This window comes from Montipora foliosa, chromosome 9, assembly GCF_036669935.1.
Source record: "Montipora foliosa isolate CH-2021 chromosome 9, ASM3666993v2, whole genome shotgun sequence".
NCBI classification, from domain to species: Eukaryota; Metazoa; Cnidaria; class Anthozoa; order Scleractinia; family Acroporidae; genus Montipora; species Montipora foliosa.
In genome coordinates, this window is record NC_090877.1 from 41,556,443 (window position 1) to 41,576,442 (window position 20,000).

Here is a 20,000-nt window from a genome sequence, read left to right on the forward strand (position 1 = left end):
GGCCGAGGTAAACAGCATAATTGCAGACGTAGCCATTTTGGGAATCGGCGGCCATCCAAACTTTTATTCCATATTTTGTTGGCTTTGCGGGCATATACTGACGGAACGAAAGCCGTCCTTTAAAAGCAATCATCGCCTCATCTACGGACAGATTTTTGGAGGGCTCATAAGCGTTTTGAATATTATCCAAAACGATGGAAAGGATCGGGCGAATCTTGAAGAGTTTATCGTAATTTGCATCGCCACGTGCGGGTTCCTTGCTGGAGTCGACGAAGTGAAGATACTGGCTAACTTCTTCAAAGCGGTTTTTCGTCATCACGCTCTGGATGCCTGAATTACCAATAAATGGGTCGGTTGACCAGTACATGGCAATTCGCGGAAGGTTGTTTATGCCCATAATAATGCATATCCCGAAATAAGCCTTCAGTTCGCGACTTGTTATGTCCTTCCACTTTTGAAGACGTGGCGTGTCTGCTAGCTTTTGCCGAGCATATCGATTCGTCTCCGTCACGATCGTATCAATAACTGAATCTCCAAAGAGTTGACTAAAGAAATCGTTAGGAGACACGTTTTCAGGAACGTTAAATTTTATGGCTTGTTGGCCGCTAAACTCTTCGACATCAAAATCCTCGAGTTCATCTGACCACTCGATAGTGTCACTCGCATTCGAGTCGTTGTCGCTTTCGCTTTCATTTTCATCTTCCTCTATATCACTATCCAATTCCTGAACATCAATATCTGACCCATCGAAATCTGCTGCATTATTTTCTTCATCAGAACTACCAAAAATATCGTGAAATTCCTCAGCGCTTACAATCAGAGGTTCCGCCATTTCTCTCTCACGCCGAAGCTATGATCAAGATTTGGCTGCTCCCCACCATACACAGGTTAACAAAATTTATGCGCAGTTGTGTGGATTTGATTGGTCAATATGTCCTTTAACAAAAGGAGAACAATGCAGGACAATAAAACTATCTCTGGGCCGGGGAGGGACAAGCAAAAATAGTCATGCTCTCTTGGCCGCTTTTGGCCGCTTTAGGAACTCAAAGCTATTTCCGGTTGGCCGCTTTTGGCCGCTCCAGTAGTGAAAGGGTTTTAATTAATTAAGCGAGTGAAATGTTCTCATCGAAGTTCGCACAAAAACGTGAAACAGTCGACGTGCAACCCAAATGTTTAAGCTTTGCAAAGTTGATAGCGCACAAGCTGAAAGTTCAGCTGGATAATGAGCTTAACAAAGCGTTATATTTTTTTAAAAGTTAACCTTAATGTTTACAGTGTTGTAATAAAATTCTACCGCAATTACGTAACTAATTCACCCTCGTTTTTATAAGTAAAAAAATTCTGGAAATTCCTGAGGGGAGGGGGGGTCATCAAAGACCCCCCTGGAACGGAATATCCTGGGGGGAGGGGGGGGCAAATCAAAAAGTCTTCCGTGGTGGGGGTATGGATATTTTCTGGAACCACACAATCCGAGTATCTCAAGATGCGCAAAACATATGCACAATAACAATAGTAGGCACCGTCCATAATTTAAGTGTTTTTGACACCTTTGGCGTTTGGAATTGGTTGCATTTGCAGAGGTCACAAATAGCACAGACAATTTTACTTTCCATTATTTCAGTCAAGTTTGGTGTCACCGATTCTTGAATCCAAAAACTTGTAACAATACGTTTTCATTATGATCCGTTAAATCAACAGAAGAACATTAGTCAAATTCTTCGTTTTTTCTTATCTTTTAGAGGTGTTATTTCCCATCCATTTATATGGAATTACACCTGTGACGGCATTGTGTCAAGTGATGCTGACAGGCATATGACCTAATTTAGAACTTTAATTTGCACCAGTCAATTGAAACCCCCATCCCCCAGATCCTGGGGAAGGGTGGGGGATTTGACATGGACTCTGGTCAAAAAGCATCAAGACCCCCACACCCTGAGGCAGAAATTGAGATCAAATGCCCCTATCCTTGGGGTAAGAAATTCAAAACAATCCAACATTTACTATGGAAAGAAGTTTCAAATGTTCTACTTTGGGTTTGTGAAGTTTGCATTTTAGTTACTGGTACAATGCTAACTTAACACACAGTTTTTGTTCAACTATTAAATAAGGGCAAAGCACCCATATTTCATTATTGCTCAAGACCATCTGATTACAAAACTGTTTGCAACGTTCAAAGTGAAATAATTACGCTGCATATCACACATACTAAATTTGCCTGGTTCAAGTCAAGTTTAAAGGAAGCCAGGAATTCAGATTGAATATCATTTGCAGTGAATGGTGAGGTTAAAGAATGATATGCGTGACATATTCCTGACAATTCAGGATAGGTGTGTGCCGCCAAGGTTCTCAAACCCTGACCCTACATGTATTTAAGGGTAGAAAATTGAGATTCAATACCTTCTTTAAGGTCCTTACAAGCTTAAGCTATAAAGGTCCCTTTAAAATCGCTTTGAGGCGTGTATTCAGGCGTGTAGTACAGTTTTAATAGTCCATATCTTTTTCGTTTTGCGCGTTGGGGTGGATACTGCAATTTAGTGACCCTAGTAATAGTAATAGTAATAGTAAAAGTAATAGTAATAGCCTTTATTGTGAAAAGATAAAAGTACATATCTTTTGTTACATTCTAATCGCCTACATACTCAATAAAAATCTAGTCCTATACACGGAATATCTTGACAATACCAAAAATACCAAAAAGGATACCCTGAGAACCTCAAAAACCCTACCTTATCGGGCGGCACATACCTATATAGCGTATATAAGAGGGTACTCCCCCCCCCTTCCCCCGCGGGGCTCTTAAGCCTGGTTTTCACTAGCAAGGCAAGCACAAGCATAAGTACCGTAGCTTATGCTAGTGAAAATGGAAGTCGATATAAGCATTATATATCAACCACGACAGCCGCCATTTTGTTTAAAATTTACGCTCAGACACGGAGAATCTGGAACGAGTGGTTTAATTGGCCAGACGTAGCAAATTTCCTTGTACTTATGCTGTGTTTCGTTTCCACACGACGCAAGTGAACGCAAGCCTAAGCGCAAGCACAAGGAAAAGGGAAAATTTTGATCCTTATGCTTGTATCAACCCTGTTTTCATGATTAAATAAGCTCTGTTATGCTTTTGCTTGTGCTTGCGTCGCTCGTGAAAACCAGGCTTTCTCATGCCTTCCACCATCTTTAGAAACTCGAATGCTAGTGCTTGCTCCCAGTTCTACTTGCCCCATGTGGGGACGGGACCCAAAGTAAAAATCAGTCAAAGGCACCACCCCCAGGCCAGATTGTTGTTCAACAGTGCTTCAATTCCCCATCCTATAATCCCCACCCTTCCCCAGGACCTGGGGGATGGTGGTTTCAATGGACTGGTGCATAAAGGAGTTTTGAATTGGACTTAAGCCAATCATATCAATGATATTTCTGGTCTGTTTGTTATAATGGGTAGAAACTCTCATATTTTTCAACTCTAAATAGCCAGGTTTTCACAAAATCAGTAGCCACCTTTTTGCTTGTTAATTATTATTAACAGCTCTACCTTTTCATGAAATTGCTTAAAATCATTGGACCTTTTTTTGGAGTGGGTGCATAAGAATAATAATGATATTGTTACGTTTATGCAACGTAATGCTTCCTTTATTTTTAATGGATCCATAGATTGTTACGGTACGTGGCACTACAGTTTTTATCATTAATTTATAAAGTAAAAAGTAAAGTCACTGCTTACGAGCCAGAAGGCCCATCAGGCCGGCGCTTATCTCCGGTTTCAGTAGCATTAAACGACTAGGAGTATTTATACTCCCCCCTGGATGGGATGCTAGTCCATCGCAGGGTACCGGCGTAATGCTGGGGGTAACCCTGCGAATTTATAAAGTGAGTGATGTATATTATTATTATTATTATTATTATTATTATTATTATTATTATCATTAATTTCTAATTTCCAAATTTTTGTAGCAGTAAGATTGAAATCAAACATTAAAAAAAAAAAAAAAACGACAACTTTTAAATTTGCAAGACATGTTTCGGATACTCAGTATCCATCTTCAGTTGAGGGATGTTTACAAGTCAGTGGCTTTATATAAAGTAGGTAAGAAGTAGGTGTAAATTACAAACTGTAGAATAATAGTTACAAATCAGGGAAAAAAGGTTACGTGATACTAAAGGGATACAACAGAGTGGGAAAATAAAAGTGTGAGTACCAAACTGTAAAAATATTGAATGCAAAATTATAGTAATTAAAGTAAGAGTGTTAAATTAACATGTTTCAATTTTTTATTCAATGTGGGTCATTCCCATTCAATATGAAGGGCTTCTTTGATCTTCAGCAGCCCTCCATATTGAAAGAAACCCTTCATATTGAAACAGGATAGAACCAACAAACCCAACTCACATTGCGGGCTGACAAGTTCTCTCACCACTTTGCCAACCCTGCTCAGCCTTGTGCATTTCTCAGACCCAACTGATTAGAGTGTAATGTGAAGTGTTAAGTATCTACCCCATATGAACCATGTAAGCGTTAGCCCTACTGATGGAAATGGGCCCACACAAGGACAGAGAAAAACTCTGACCAGGGTGGGAATTGAACCCACTACCTTCGGGTTAGATCACCGCTGCTCTACCGGGGGATTACGTTTTTGCAAAAGTTGGCCGTGTAGCACTTGTGCGTGTCTGTCCCTCTGTCCCTCTCTGCTGGGGATGGAAAAGGAGTTGTAGCCTGGGAAAATTTTAAGCAATAAAGGGCTATCATGGCAAGGAGGCTTAACCCATTCACTCATCTGGTGCCCCAGGATGCTCCCAGTTGACGAGTAAAATCGTCTGGCATTAAACAGAGTAAAATCTGTTAAGTGTCACTCCCAGGAGTCAATGGGTTAATTGAGTGGATCTATATGTGGTTAGCTCTTTCACTGCTGAAGGGTCCTTCATTGACAAGTAAAATCATATGGCGTTAGACAGAGTAAAATGTTTAAGTGTCACTCTTAGGAGGGAAAGACTTATTTAAGGACGGTGCCTACTATTGTTATTGCGCATATGTTCTGCACATCTTGAGATACTTGGGTTTCCTATCGGTGTTGCTTACTTAAATACAGGGGTATTTTTGCGCGGTTTAAAACTATCCGGAGAAAGTAGATCTTAGTACATGTAAATACTCTCAGTATCCAAAAAGAAAACTGGGGGTAACCATGCATTTTTGAGAGATAATTAAGCTTAAATTTGAGAAAGAATGCCATGCATTGCTTTGTATTTTAAAGCTTTTTAAAAATATTATTCATAAATCAATTATCTTTGAAAAATGTGTGGTTACTCCCTATCTTCTTTTTGGATTTAAATAACACTTGTTAAGATCTAGGTTTCCTGCATAATCATTAACCCCGGGCAAAAATACCTTTGAATTAGTAGGCACCGTCCTCAAATAAAGCAGAATACATTCTGCTTTATTTAAGGACGGTGCCTACTAATGTACAAGATTGTGAAAGTAGGAAGAAATTAAAAGAATAATCTAAGCAATGGGCAATATATGGTCAAAGAACGATCAAGGGAAGCAAAGAAATCAGGTTGAAAGGATTGGAAAGGGGGAAAAGTAACATCCTCCAACATGAATAATATTATTGTTGCTTCATTTTCTCATTTTCGCCATGATGTGGTTTTTTTTCTCGCTAGATCAAAGATTGCATCTGAGTCACCAGAGCAAACAGGAATATGCAAAAGTTTCTGCAGAAATAAAGGGCATGGCTTCATTACACCTCATGATGGAGGGAAAGATATATTTGTTCACATCTCGGAGTAAGTTTTGAAGTAATTTTAAAAAATAGCAAAGTGTTAAGATGAGATGTGGGAAATGGACTGCCTAAGTTCCTTAATGATTTTTCCTATTTAAAAGAAGAAAACAGATGCTTTAAAATAATGTTAAACAAAAATCCTAAATGGGAAAATCAATTGGGAATGTCATGTCAAGAATTCTTCCAAGTTTACCAATTGAAGATAGAGTTTCAAAGTAGATAAACCTTGGAAAAGTGTTGTCCTTTGGGAATTCAGGTTTTAAATTCTAGACTACTTGCTCCTGCTACTTACCATTGTCTATTCCAATCAAAATTTTGGCGCACTCTTGGTAACTGATAAACAATCATCAGTTTGAAAAGTGTGTTTGCTTCCTAAGAATTGATGTCCAAATGTTCAGCTTTTAAGCATGTGGCTGAGTTTACTACATGTATGATCAGGGGGTTCATTAAGGGCTAGGCACCAGGCAAACTAACTGGCTGTGCATGCTCTTTTGCCACTACTTAAATCACCTGGCTGTTTTTATCTTTTCTGCATACTTTATTAATATCAAAGCATTAAAAATGCACAGCTGCCATGGATACACTGGTGACTTTCTGGGGAAAATCTTAATGAAGCTTTTATTTGATTGTAACTCTTTATTTGACAGCCTTCCCGTCTTAATACCCTTTGATATTTAATTCCGTTTTTATAGTGCTCCATGCCCAAGTTACTTTTATTTTTGGACTTGTACATGAAGTGTCACCAATAATTATTATTTTGAAGATGTCTTTTACCCATGTCCTGTTCCCACCTGGCCTTGTAGCTCATTTGGAAAAGCAATGTTGATCTCATCTGAATTACACAGGTTCAAATCCACCCTTGTCAGATTGTTCTCTTTGCTTTTCTTTTAGCTATTTTCATGAATAGTTCACGAATGCTTTTCCTGGGATTGCTAGCTCCACAAAGTTCCCCTTCAAATGCAACTAAGATGTTTCTTGTTTCGAGGTGTAGTGGGACTTTGGGAAAGGTGATAGGCTATCTGCTTGACTACAGGGGAAAGGACAACAGAAAAATAAGAGACCTAGCCAGGGTTGGAACCTCTCTCTCTTGCCGTCAGTCGATACGATTAAGACTGTTTATGGTTTGATGGCAGATCTCCATGTATCTCTGTTGCTCGCGGTTGTCTGCCAGGAGTTGACCCGGGGGATGTTCGAGCTGATATGAGATTTCATAAATGTTGCCATTTCCATAAAACTGCATGCGAATATTCAGCGGTTGCTGGCGAACCTACGACCTCCGTAACATCGGTCAGATGCTCTACCCATTCGGAGCTACATGAAGTCTTGAGGAACTACCAGGGATCCATACTCATTTTTTATCGAAGTCGTCAGCCGGGCAAATACGTCCTATCAGGAACCCATTAGTAGGAGCCTCCATGAGAAGTAAATCTTTGAGTCAACCTTTGCGCGTATCTTTCTATTTTTAGAACGAACCCTTGAGCAGGAGACTCGCATTTACATAAATTTACACCAATTTGCATACAGTTTCACTGCTTTATTTGTCTTCGTTAGACAATGACTTTACTCTGATTGGCCTTTTAAAACAGTGTGTGCAGAGCCGAGGAACCCGTGACATTCTAAAAATAGAAAGATATGTGCAAATGTTGACTCACAAGGGCGTGCATGAGAGAGGCAAGCTCCTGGTCTTATGATATACTTGCCCGGACAAATTTTGTGTTACCCAGGCAAAATACGGAAGTATAGACTGAATGGTCAATAAAATTACTTGTAACTTGAAGATTCGCGTTTTATTTTACGATCTTGTCAGAAATTACGAACTTTGACTCTGGAGTACTTTGTTATTTGCACCGTGGGAACCCTGATTTGCAGTGGTCCATATTTGCCACGGCAAAACGTACATGAATATTACGATTCATTGACCCAAAGTTTTGACGCTCCTGTCTAGTGTCTTCCTTTAATATGCTACCAAGATTTTGTGTTTTTCCTGTTCGTAAGCAGCAGGTTCTGCTCCACTTGTTTTCCTTTTTGCCGGAGGTTGCGAAACACCTTGCAACTAATGCCACATTATGAGCTGAGACCACGAGTCACCCTTTACTTTTTGCTAAACGACTTACTAACAACCATGCCATCGGTGAGAGACTCAGTGAGATACATGAAAATTGAGCCTGCAATCGTTTTATGGAAATACCGCGTGGTCAAAGATGGCGCCCAAACTTGATATTTCATTGCTGAAAGCTGCATGTTTATTCCTTATGTTCTGGAAGTTTCCATTAAACAAAAAGCGATCAAAACGAATGTACATTCTGTATTATAACATTTGATGGCATTCATGAAAAGACATTTATTAAAACTTCACTCATCTAACAGACGACCTCTGGAGTTATTATGCTCGTTCGGACGGCTTATTAGTCGTCTGGGACGACCGGACGACTGCGAATGTGGATTCCTGAACTACGAGTTTATCTAGGTTCTGAATGGACGACGTGTCCTGCTGAACTGCAGGCTCTAGAATGCCATGTGCCTCAACTTTTCAAATGTAACTAACATGTTCCAAGGTGTAATGTGCTGGTGAGAAACATGATAAGCTAGTTATCCTTTTGCCTGTAGCCAAGAAACTTTGCCTTAACACCCCTCCCCCCCCCCTTCTTAAATATTTTGCCAACATAGAGTTCTAAGAGATTTTTAATTGCAGTCGCTGTTAAATATAGAAGGGAGTCAGTAGTGCTTTGAATTTTCCATTTGTTTAGCTAAAGTTGTTTATTTTTTGTTTTAGTATTGAAGGAGAATTTGTACCGAAAGAAGGTGACATACTTCGTTACCGTACATGTCCATTGCCTCCAAAAAATGTGGACAAACAAGCAGTCATGGTGATCATAACTGAAATGAAAGGAGCACATGAAAAATGGTGGAACAGTTGATCTTAGCAGCAAAAAAACTCATAATTTCTACTCTTACATTCTGCACACTGAAAGTCTGGTTTTCAATAGCAATGCCAGGCATAAGGCTACACAAGCAACACATGCAATAACTTTTTGTTGATTGGTGTCTTTTGTCCGAAAAAAGTGCCATTGAACAAGACGCTTCTGAGTTTGCATATGTTTCTTGCACCTAACTTGCGTCCCTCTCAAGAACCAGCCCTTAAGCCTTGTTTTCACTAGCGACGCAAGCATAAGAACAAGCAATACACACAGGCGCATTTAGTTGTTTTTAATTAGTGTCTATTGTTCTGACAAAAGGCTCTAATGAACAACAAGCTACCGAGTTTGTGTATGTGCTTGCATTGCTAGTGAAAACAAGGCTTTAAAGTGCTTATGTGACCAAAAAATTCTTCTTCTTTTTCTTTGGATTTCAAAACTACATAAACTTAACACTAAGTGACCCAAACTGCCATTTTTCTTATTTAATGGTCTGCTATTACCAACTTTAAAATCTTGAGAGAGCTGGATCAAGAAGAAAATGACGCCAGACACACTAGTTTAAGAATGAAATGTGTGTGTGTTTGTGGCTGAATTAATTATGCATCATGGGATTTTTGTGCTTTCATGTTTAGTTACATATGTACCATTAATAAGCTGCATCTATATACTGAAGTTTTAAGCCAGTGAGTAAATGATGTCATTTTTCCCTGGCTCGAACCCTCTGAACTCCAATCGGTCAGTTTAATGTGAGTAATGGAGGACTGCGAAATCCAAAACTTACACTTAAAGTAAACAACCTTTGGACAAAAATCAAAGCTCAATCTGAAGAAAGAAAAGGAAATGACTTTTTGATCTTAGTAGCACATCAATTTGGCCTGGAGAAAATATGTATTTCTCAGTACAGCCACAATGAAGTTTTGAAGTTCATCTTGACGCTGATGTGGGATAAATCTCCACAAAATTCAAGTGTATCACTGTTCCGTTTTGATTTCCTGCAAGTGTATTAATTCCATAAGTATTTTTTTACTAATAATGTTCGTAATTATATTGTTCTCTGGAAATCAAAATTCCTGTTTTGCTGTTTGACAATTGGCTTCAAATTCAAAATGAGCACAAAGCAATAGTTAAGTCCATTTATCAGGTGTACCAAATTGTAACCATTCATAGGCGAAATCCAGAAAATACAAGTGAAAAAACCGCTCTTTATTGGGCTTGATAAAATTGACAAAGTCAGGAAAAAGTCTTTCAATGATTATTATAGTTTTTTTTGATGATGTGAGAGGCTGTGTTTCATTAAAATCACTGCAGCAAAGTTGGTCAAAGGGTCAAATTGTTCTTTGTGATTAGCCAATAGTGATCCATGCTGATGGTTTCTGTTATCGTGCTTTGACTGGCAGCTGACTGTCATTGCAAAATGCAGTTGTGCCATGATTGTTCTCTTTGGCTAGGTATGCATAAATGTGAATTAAAAAGTGAATTTTAGTGATAGTTCATGTGTCAGAGGTTTCTTTTGGTGACAGGTTGTTATTCTCCCACAAAAATTGTGTTGGGACCAGGCTTTGCAGGGGATGTGGAGAAAAAGGCGATCGAAGTAAGCTGGGACGAGCATGGGATCCGTCCCCTGTACCCCTCCCATCCCCTGCTCGGCGTGGTTTGCTTGCCGATTTACTTTTCATCTCGTTTTACTGCAGAACCTGTTACCAGGTCAAAAAGATACCAGAATTCATTTTTCAACTATGGCAAAGTCGGTTATTTAACCTTTCATTTTAGCATGTTTTTGCTCCCACAAAATTTTTTGATAGAACCTTATCGTTCACCTCGTTCCCAGAAACCAAGGGAGAGGTCCTGGGAATGAGGTTGCCTCACCATGATGGCGGCCTTTCGACACACACCTACATCTCATTAGTGTCAAAGGTCGCTAATTAGCGTCTCTTTAAAAGGACTCTTCCAACGGTTTGTCTTTCACCCCTAACGTAGATACTTGGCAAGTGTCGAAACGTTCGGTCTTTGAACTGTAACTTTGTATAAGTTACTTTCAATTCCATAACGGATTAACTACAAACTATGACTGAAATACCAACTTCTTTCTTCGAAATTGTTCGTTCTTGGAAGAAGCTTCCGCCAAAGTTGGCTGAATACGGGGTTTTTTCCTCATCTTCATGCGTGTGGTACTAGCAAGGCAAGATTAAAGGACCTCTGTTGTGCTAGTTCTTCAAGGAGGCAGTGTGGCCAGTAGTAAGGGCGCTTGCCTTGAGATACGGGGATCCCGGGCTCAAGACCCGCTCGGACCACTCGTTGAATTTAATCCCTGGTTCATCTTCTCGGCTGCACTTGTAAAAAGCCAACATGTATGCCTCCGGCTAGTTGGGTTCATTGGCCCTGGAAAGCCCCTATGGGTAGAGGTCAGTTAAGTATAAATAGAGGATATTACACGACGATAAGATGTGAATTTTATGTTTGAGTGGCAAGGACAATATCCGCGAACGAGTGAGATTGTTCTTGCCACGAGAACATAAAATTCATAACTTCGAGCTAACGTGTAATTTTTTTTAAATATGTGGACAATAAATATACATGGAACAGATTGAGAGGCAGTCTTTGGTACAAATACTAGTATTGATACAGACAAAAAAGGCGGGAATCGTGACTTTGCTCAGTATGACCACTCGTGTTACATACGAATATTCCCGGATGCATCTACGAGTGTTTTTGTTCCCGGTAAAACACTCCCGTCCATTTAATGAACGTGTGTATGTAACTTTTCGCATGAATGAGAACTTTGCAATCGCATCTTGTTTTCAAATCATCGGTTAACAAAAGCCTTATCTCGTTCTTAAAGGGCTTTAACTGATTGGTTTGTTCTGGTCTCGTATGCCTCAAAGTCTATCTTCGGCAATCTGCTCAGACGCCTGACTCCATGATCTCGCCATTAATGAAGTTGCTTTCTTCGTTGGAAAGCAAAAGAACAATTGTTCGCGTTTCATGACCCGGACCCGAGTTCACAGTTCGGGAATCGAGGTACGAATGTTCGGAGGCTCTCGTCATCCGGCTTTGCGTTAGGAAACTGAATCGCAATTTCCGTCGAAAGTTGGCCGTGGAAATCGTGTAGAGAATTGGATTTAATGCGGAGTTCAAAGGAAGCACGAATACAGCTATCCAAGCATACACAAGTGGTTTGGCTTCCATGCCAAGCAGGGAAGCAATGCCAATGATTATTATTGGAATCCAACAACAGAAATCGGTTAGGACAATAAAGACCATTCTAGAACCAATGGATGAAACAGCAGTTCCCGCAGCGCTCATCTTCCGCGTGTTTTGAATCTTGAAGAACATGATTAAATAAAGAAAGAAGATGAGCATGAAAGATACGAAGTTCAAAGCTAAAAATACAAATACTGAATACTCCCATCCGACTGGCTTGGCCGCTGTCAAGTGAAGAGGAAGACAGACGCCAGAGCGAGCGTAAAACTCTTTAAAGTAATGTATGCCAGTGAGTGGGACTCCCGCGAGAATGAACGCGGTTAACCACGTGATGACCAACGCTACGTGCGCTCCGCGGAGACTTAATCCAATGTGCTTGAATGGATGTGTGATCGTCACATACCTATCCAAAGTCATAATGGTTAATATAATCACGGATGCTTCGCTCGATAACGTAGACACAAACCCGCTAAATTGGCAAAGGGGGCTGTGTTTCCAGCTGTCGTTATAAATGAAGTACTTGCCACGATAAAAGACATCCACAGAACCAATCATAACTAAGTAGATGCCCATTAAGAAGTCAGCAATTGCTAGGTTCAACAGCAACAGCGCATGCACTTTGTTGTCACTCTTGGTTTTCAAGCGCCATATAAGGACAAAGGCGTTGCCCAACAATGCTATGCTTCCCAGAATCCATATGGATAACCTCAATGTCATGTTGGCCATTAGATCGTTACAAGAGGAGAAAAGGTCTTTTGGTGCAGAACACTTTGGCTCAGAAAGCTTGGCTATGCAGCAGAATTCAAACTTGTCAACTTCTCTGAAAGACAACATAAATCATTATGGTTTGATGATGGAGCCATAATTTACAATAACGAAATGGTTCGATTGTCTTTAAAGAAACTGGTGGTTGATAAAAAAGGTAGTTTAAGATATTAGGAAAGATCTTTCCCTTCTCATTGTGTTCTCTCTAGAACCATTTTTGTAAGAACCTGTTTCCATTTTCACGAAAATAACTTAATTTTCTGCTTCGAAGATATGTTTTCTTTGACACCTTGAGGCAATTGTACTGAGTCTTCAACGGTTACTTAGCCAGGCGTGGAAACCCAGTGGGTTCTCACTGTAATAATATAATCTCCCCTGCTACGTACGAGCAACAACAAAATGCAAAACTGTTGCTGATACATAATCATCCCGAAGCCCAAGAACTGTACTTACAGGTAGCTAAGTGAAATGCTGCGAAAGACATCCGGCGGCAGCTGCTGCAAGTTCTTGTTGTTACTTAGGTAACTAGAAAAAAAATCCGTTCGAAACAGTAACAGAGTAATTGACTAATCATTAGTAGTGAAAAAGATAATCTATGAGCCAATCACAACGAAAGCTGACTGCATGCGGCCGGCGCGCGGGATCAGTTTAAAACCGTCGTGACGTAGTAATCCAAAACAAGAACATCCGGACCACAACCAAAAGGCATAAGCTATGATTGCCTCATTAAAAACGTAAATCTTCTGAACTCACAGATATCGCAAAGAGTCCATTCCGCGGAATGCCCCAGATGAGATTGAAGTTAACTCCATGCTGCTTAAATTCCTAAAGAAGAAAACAGTTTTTAATACATTTTGTAAACCTTACGATAGCTTAGCCCTTTCTTATCGTGAAAGAAGATTTTTAGGATAAACGAATGATGGTTTTTAAACCGCTTTTCAGGAAACACCTGCTGGAAACGCTGGTCGATTTTGCGGGCTTTATATTGAAAAAATAAAAGCAACGCAAAAAAAGAAGTATTTCTAACCTCAGTAACTAGAGCTTATCGCTACGCTCAACTGTTTAACTATTGAAACTCAAACTAAAGTAATTAGTTTGATTAATGGAAACACGCGCAGATACGCAAATCAACCAATCGAAGCGCAGCAAATGAGAGTGCAGGCTGCACCAAGTGCAGGGACTGATGCGTGGGCACGTGACGCTTGGTTTTGCTACGCTGACAAGATATGTGGCGTGCGTTTGCAAAATCAAAACAAGCTCGGAGTTTCTTTCGACACTAGTTAAAAAACCGCTCTAAACTGATCAAGAAAATAAAAAGTCTTGTGCCACTCACAGGGTCCCAAGTTTCTCCAATCCATAAAAAGCCCCAGCCTTTATTTTTTGAACTGGATTACCTAAGAGATTCCTATGGATGAGACCAAACGTATAAACGGAAACATGACTCAAATGTACTGTCACGTTAGTCAGTATAATGAAAGAAAGCTCTAAAAATGTAAAAAAGGAAGAACAAAAACAAAAAAAGCAAAGTAACACACCATATGAGGCCTAACATGGGGGAAACAGCTGTCCCTGATTACCAATTGACCTGATGAAATGGTTGTGCGCATGCGTGATTTGTTGGCCACACAGGGTTGATATTATGGTGTGTTACCTTGCTTTTTTTTCCGTCTAAAAATGCACATTCTTTTTGGCCTTACAGTTCCGTTAGTTTAGTGAGTCCTTCAAATGTACCAGTTTCCAATACCCGTAGCTTGTTACTTTTTAATATCCTAAAAAATAAAACAAGAACAGAAACAAGAAACTAATCTCCGTACGGTACTGCCGACATTCTTTTGAGGTTAAGCCTGCGGTGGCGGACTAGCATCCCGTCCAGGAAACGAGGGGGGTGGGGGCAGGAAATAGCAATACTCTCAGTTGCTTAATGCCACTGAAACCGGGGTACGCTGTGGTTGCGTGAGCCTCGGTGACCAGTGTGTGACTTTTAATATTTTCAACCTCGTCACCAGGGCGCTTTTCCCTGCCAGGGAAAAGCGCCCTGGGGACGAGGTTGCCACTGAAACGCGAGTGATATGCAGTGAAAACTTTTACCGGCGGGAAATAAAAGTCAGACCGACCTTCTTGAATCAGCTACGCTTTGCTAAGCAAAAAGAGCTATGGTTTGCTCTGTTTAAAAGAAAATTGTTTGGCTAAAATTAGGGCCATCACTGCAGAGTAATTTTTAAAGGCCTCATCTCCTTTTTCACTCTGATACTAGTCTACCTGGTGCGACATGTCATATTTACTGTCTCCTAAATTTTACTTACAGAATCTTCAGCTGCTGTTGATTGCTAAAGGAATGAGGTTCTATACTCTCAATTTGATTTCCTTCCAAATCGCTGTAAAAATGAACAAAGTATTTTGCTCCATTTTTCTAACAAGTCAACAAGTATATAAATACTCCCTTCGCGGGGTAGCCTTACAAAGTAAGATTCGTCTACGTATCTAGCTAATATAACTGTAACTTGAAATTTCTCCATTTGGGGTAATATAAACATAAAAATATGGTTTTATCAACGGAGTTGATAATGTAAATTCACCACTTTAGAATCCCCGTACGGTAGTCAATTTACATTATCAACTCCCGTTGATAAAACCAAATTTTTGTGTACTACTTCCCCACCGACGCAGCACCACAGTTTCTTTAGAAACTAATCCCTTTAATATAAAAATAGCCAGCATTTTATCACCAACGATAACCATGCATCAGGTTAAGCAGAAAGTTTTTCCTGGCATTTAGCAGTTCTTTGGTCTCCTTTCTGTGGGAAAACTGGTACCACAAGGAAGATATTAATAGAAATTTCCTGCAACTTACATTTTTTCAAGAGAACCATATCTCGCAAAATCGAATCTTTCAATTCGTGCTATTTTGCCCTTAGATATCATCCTGTAATAAGAAAAGAGAATATAGCGAAAACTGATGTCATCAAGCATGATCAATTTTAGTGGGATGATGGTTGTATTTTAAATCGGGGGAGGGTCGTTGCCTTGAAATGGTCGGCAAGCCATATATTTGTGTCAGGGGATGGGACGCACGAGTACAAAAATATTACTGTGGCCTCCCCCCTCTCCCAGACTATTTGCACTAGCCCTCTTTTCCTTACACTGGCCGGTCCCCAATCAAGAAATCCTTAACAGAACAAAGTTCCTGCCTGTAAAGTGAGTGAAAGTAGTTTGAAGTTGATGGGGCGTCAAGTAGGGAAAATGCAGCTTAAGTGGGGAAAATAGCCGACAAGAGATAACGTTTGGACGTTGAGAGAAACGGAAGTATCATGAACATAGGCACGAAAAGCTACGAACATCACGTCATTTAAGTTGACTGAACACAGTTTTTAAGCACTTTTGTGACTACTCGCACACTTTGATATCATCCTTTTATTATACTTGACGATTCACTGAAGGGAAAAACGGAGCATATACACGAGATTACAAGGAAAGGAAGAAATAGACTGAAACCAAAGGAAAGCGAATTAAAAAAAACACGACACTTCAAGATCTGTGCTGCTCTCCGGACTACACAAAACGGTTTTTGCATACAACATGAACAAACTTATATGCGAAACTAAACAATACCAACGAAATCGACCCAAAGAACAATCCGAGCCTTACAACGGTGTTAACAAGGTAGTGTGTGACAAAGGTAGAAAAAAACCAATCGAGGCTTGATTACGGACTAGGAAAACTATAGTACGACAAACCAAGAAAGGAGGAAACAAATGAACACTAATTACAAGGAAAATACTCCAATTCGTGGCTACACACTTATACTTCAATTTCTGGCATATACTTATGCAGTTTTTGCCTGGAAGCTCAAACTTGCATTGGCCAATGATAACTGGAGCCTCCCACGCAAACGTTCTCACGGGATTTGTGACGCAATCATTCCTCCCCCACGAAAGTGGAGGAGGAATGCTTGCGTGACGAACCCGAAAGAACGTTTGCGTGGGAGGCTATGATAACTGCTACCACGAAAGGTTATATCTTTGACAGTCAATGTCCTCCGTCTGCAGGCTGTTACCATGCTAACGCATGTAGAATAAAACAAGTCCTAAAAGATTTTTCTTCCTCCTTTATGCAAAATTCACTTATTAGTTTTTTTTTTGCAGCATTTGCTCACTTAAAATACTAGAAATAAACTACGTTTAACAGCTAATTTTTCATAATTCGTTGATAGAAGGTTTTCAGTTTTCCCACATTTTTGTTTGTTAAATTTCTGTTTTTTTTTCTTTCTTTTTTTTTTTTTTTTTTTAATAGACGACTCATTTGTAGTCGGAACTATTTTAATTCGAAATTTCTGAAAAATCTAATGACGCGTTTGCGAGAAATTTGGTAAAACAGCCAACAGCTGTTGGTCTCAGATTTTCAAGCAGTATTTGGGGGCGCGAGAATTAATGAAAAAAAGATTTCGCAATATTTGCCTTTATAAAACCCCTGAACGAGGAAAAACTGTGTTCAGCCATCTTAACAAGACCCATGGAGATTTAAATGAAGACAGTTAGTGCTCGAGACAGCCGGGTTCGCATTTCCGTATTGGCGTATTAGCGTTAACTTACAAGACTGTTATCTTGATCGGAAGATAGGTTGGTATCCTTGTGATATTTTTCTCATTACACTTGGCCAATGATTTAACATGAACAGGCTTTTCATTTCCAAGAGAAGCTTCCCATCCATCTTTGACACAGTGGTTTATCCAGCTACAAGCTAAATTCAAATCAGTGACATTAAGGACGTACTGATCGACACCGTAATCTTTGAAGAAGTCTCAAAAAACAAACATGGTAGTATTCTTATGTGACGAGAGGTAAAGGTCCAATTATCATCGGGGTTGTGTACCATTTAAGCTAAGATTTGTTCAAAACCTTTGTTTCTTACTTGGGAAAAGGAACTAAATGAATTTTGTTCTACAGTACCCGATACCAATGCATGACTGAAAGGGAGACTACAACTTTCGATATAATTGTACCATAGCGTTTTACAGACTGAGTTATTTTTAGATAGAAATTCCCAAGAAAAAGGATCCTTTCCAGTCAGTCATAAAGGTGACATACTTAATTGATACTTGATTAATAATTAATACTTAAATATTTATTAATGATTAAGCCTTTCGTAATAATTAATTAAGAATGAAGTATTCATCAATTATCGCCCTTTGAATGATCACTTGCTCGCTCTGAAAGTCATTAGAAACTCGTTTAAAAACAGCTTCGTTTGCGAAACTTATTGCCGTAACTTGTGTGCATTTGGTTTTGGCCTGCTTTCCCACTTGATTTGCCGCTCTCTGGAACATGTTCCTCTCAACGGACACGGCTGGCAAACCGTGGAACGTGTATTTTACTGTCTCTTTTGTGGTGCCTCTTATGCATAATGTTGATGCACACGCTCCTCATGTTCATATACCGAGGCATCCTACGCTGTTCGTCATTTAATGTATGATTAGTGGGTTCTCACTGCTCTGAAACAACTGAAAAGATTTTTAAAAATGCCACTGAAATCAAAATCAGCAAAGAGTTTCATAGGTAAAACTGGCAGCGCTGCGTAACTCTTGATTCGCATTGTAAAATCTGAAGCGCTTGACCAATCCAATTCAAGGATTTGGGTTGCAGCCCCCCGTTAAGGGAAAAAAAATAAGTCGCGGCACCTTCTCTTACAAAAGAAAGAGGGTCAGTGTTGTGAAAGAGTTTATGAAAGTTACCTTCTTTGCTGGATTCAAATTCAAAGGGACAGGAATCAATTTCTGAGGAAGAACACAGAAGAGATTGATTCAAAACGACATACAGAAATCCACTCTGTCGGGGTAAGACACCTGGTCGGGTAGCCGAGCTACAACAGGCAGTAATTCGTCCGTCCATATAGTCTGTCAGGGAGTCCGTTCTTTAGCCAGCCATACGGACAGTCATTCAAGCCGCGGCCAGTAAGTCAGTCTGTCTGTCTGTTGCGCCGTCATCTAATACTCATTATTGGAGTTATCAGCGGTTTGGCCACATAAACGAGGCTAAGGGGTCATTTTGTCTCGAATTGACCCCTAAGCCTCTTTTACATGATTTTTTTAAACAAAAGAAAATGTGCCTGCAGGCACAGCTCCAATAAGGTCTATTACAGTTCTTTATTAAGCGCAGCAACCAATCAGTTTGCTTTACTTTATATTGACAATAGATTACGCCAGAGTGCTATTTTCGTGTCTTTTTAAGTGGGGAAAGTAACTTCTTTCGAATACCTTAAAGATTTTAAAACAAAACGGCTTCTTTCTGATACGTTATTACTTTATTATTCTCACCACATTTATGACGTCATTTATGATCTATTAGGGAGCTTTAGAAACGACAACGGCGACGGCAATGAGGATGTCCCAAAGTTGTATATTTAGCGAGCAAAAGCAATAGCTTTCCACGCTCTGCACGTGCATCTTTTCATTTTTGTGTATTTCTTTGCCGTCGTCAGCAAAACAACAACGTGAAATGACCAAATTTGAGGTTCTAGGGAGAACGTCAACGCTAGAGGATAAATTTCATTTTCTCCCCTAAATTGAGCGCAGTTCATACTAATTCCGTTCTCAGTTGAGGGTTTGCCACACTTTTTTAAAATGCTTGGAACAATCGCGATTACAATAACACGAATTTACATTTAACGACGACATTCTCGTTGCCGTTACCGTCGTCGTTGCTAAAGCTGCCTAATACTGAACAGACGCACGGCAACATGGAATGATCTATTTGTTAAATACCAATCAATCGCTAATGCTAAAGACAGTGGATTTTCTTTCGTTACCATCACTCCTGTCACCGCAGTCGTCTTTGCCATCACATCGCCAGTAGTTTGGGACACAAAGATTGTTTTTACACTTGAACCAGTCGCTAAAGTTACACGGTTTATCAGGACCTATTAAAAATTAGAGTGCAATGAAAAGAAACTTGGCAAAAATGCTTTCGTCACAACTATGATAAATTACGCAATATTTGGAAACAATGCTTATGCCAAATTTTGGAGGGACAAACAAAGAGTATTATGGTATTTTTGATATTGGCTAATTACTGTCCAATAAGCTTTGAGATCTGGAGCCTGCTGTTATGCCAACATTCTTTCCAGAGGTGCAAAGTATGTGGACCAAGGGTCAGTGCCTTGGGGTTACTCTCATGTTAGAAATCAAGTACTTATTAGTGCTGTTCTTTTGTTGTAGCACCGCAGGCTTAAAAAGTGTTCCTTGCCAGTCAATTACCCTAGGGAGCGAGAAACAACAAGTTCTCTTAAGGACGGACTACTACTACTACTACTTCTACTACTACTACCACTACTACTACTACTACTACTACTACTA

General features: G+C 39.8%; 3 protein-coding genes across 11 annotated transcripts in view; 1 reads left to right on the forward strand and 2 right to left on the reverse strand.

Annotated features, from left to right (window-relative positions):
- The window catches only part of LOC137971238 (piggyBac transposable element-derived protein 4-like), a 3,442-nt gene extending 2,254 nt beyond the window's left edge, over positions 1-1,188 (reverse strand). The window contains exon 1 of the mRNA XM_068818024.1: positions 1-1,188. This exon is cut by the window's left edge and continues 2,254 nt beyond it. Coding sequence (XP_068674125.1) covers positions 1-832 — 832 coding nt within the window. The 5' untranslated portion in view covers positions 833-1,188.
- Positions 1-10,174, forward strand: part of LOC137971239 (calcium-regulated heat stable protein 1-like) — a 13,481-nt gene extending 3,307 nt beyond the window's left edge. For both annotated transcript variants that reach the window (XM_068818025.1, XM_068818026.1), the window contains exons 3-4: positions 5,650-5,772; positions 8,542-10,174. In XM_068818025.1, the coding sequence (XP_068674126.1) occupies positions 5,650-5,772; positions 8,542-8,686 (268 nt within the window). In that variant the 3' untranslated portion in view covers positions 8,687-10,174. The remainder of the gene's footprint in view (positions 1-5,649; positions 5,773-8,541) is intronic.
- Positions 10,175-10,309: 135 nt separating this feature from the next.
- The window catches only part of LOC137971237 (G-protein coupled receptor GRL101-like), a 38,251-nt gene continuing 28,560 nt past the window's right edge, over positions 10,310-20,000 (reverse strand). For all 8 annotated transcript variants that reach the window (XM_068818016.1, XM_068818018.1, XM_068818020.1 and 5 more), the window contains exons 8-17: positions 19,454-19,564; positions 18,381-18,422; positions 17,242-17,389; positions 15,504-15,575; positions 14,956-15,027; positions 14,350-14,421; positions 13,986-14,057; positions 13,406-13,477; positions 13,106-13,177; positions 10,310-12,707 (exon numbers count right to left, since the gene is read on the reverse strand). In XM_068818016.1, the coding sequence (XP_068674117.1) occupies positions 11,588-12,707; positions 13,106-13,177; positions 13,406-13,477; positions 13,986-14,057; positions 14,350-14,421; positions 14,956-15,027; positions 15,504-15,575; positions 17,242-17,389; positions 18,381-18,422; positions 19,454-19,564 (1,853 nt within the window). In that variant the 3' untranslated portion in view covers positions 10,310-11,587. The remainder of the gene's footprint in view (positions 12,708-13,105; positions 13,178-13,405; positions 13,478-13,985; positions 14,058-14,349; positions 14,422-14,955; positions 15,028-15,503; positions 15,576-17,241; positions 17,390-18,380; positions 18,423-19,453; positions 19,565-20,000) is intronic.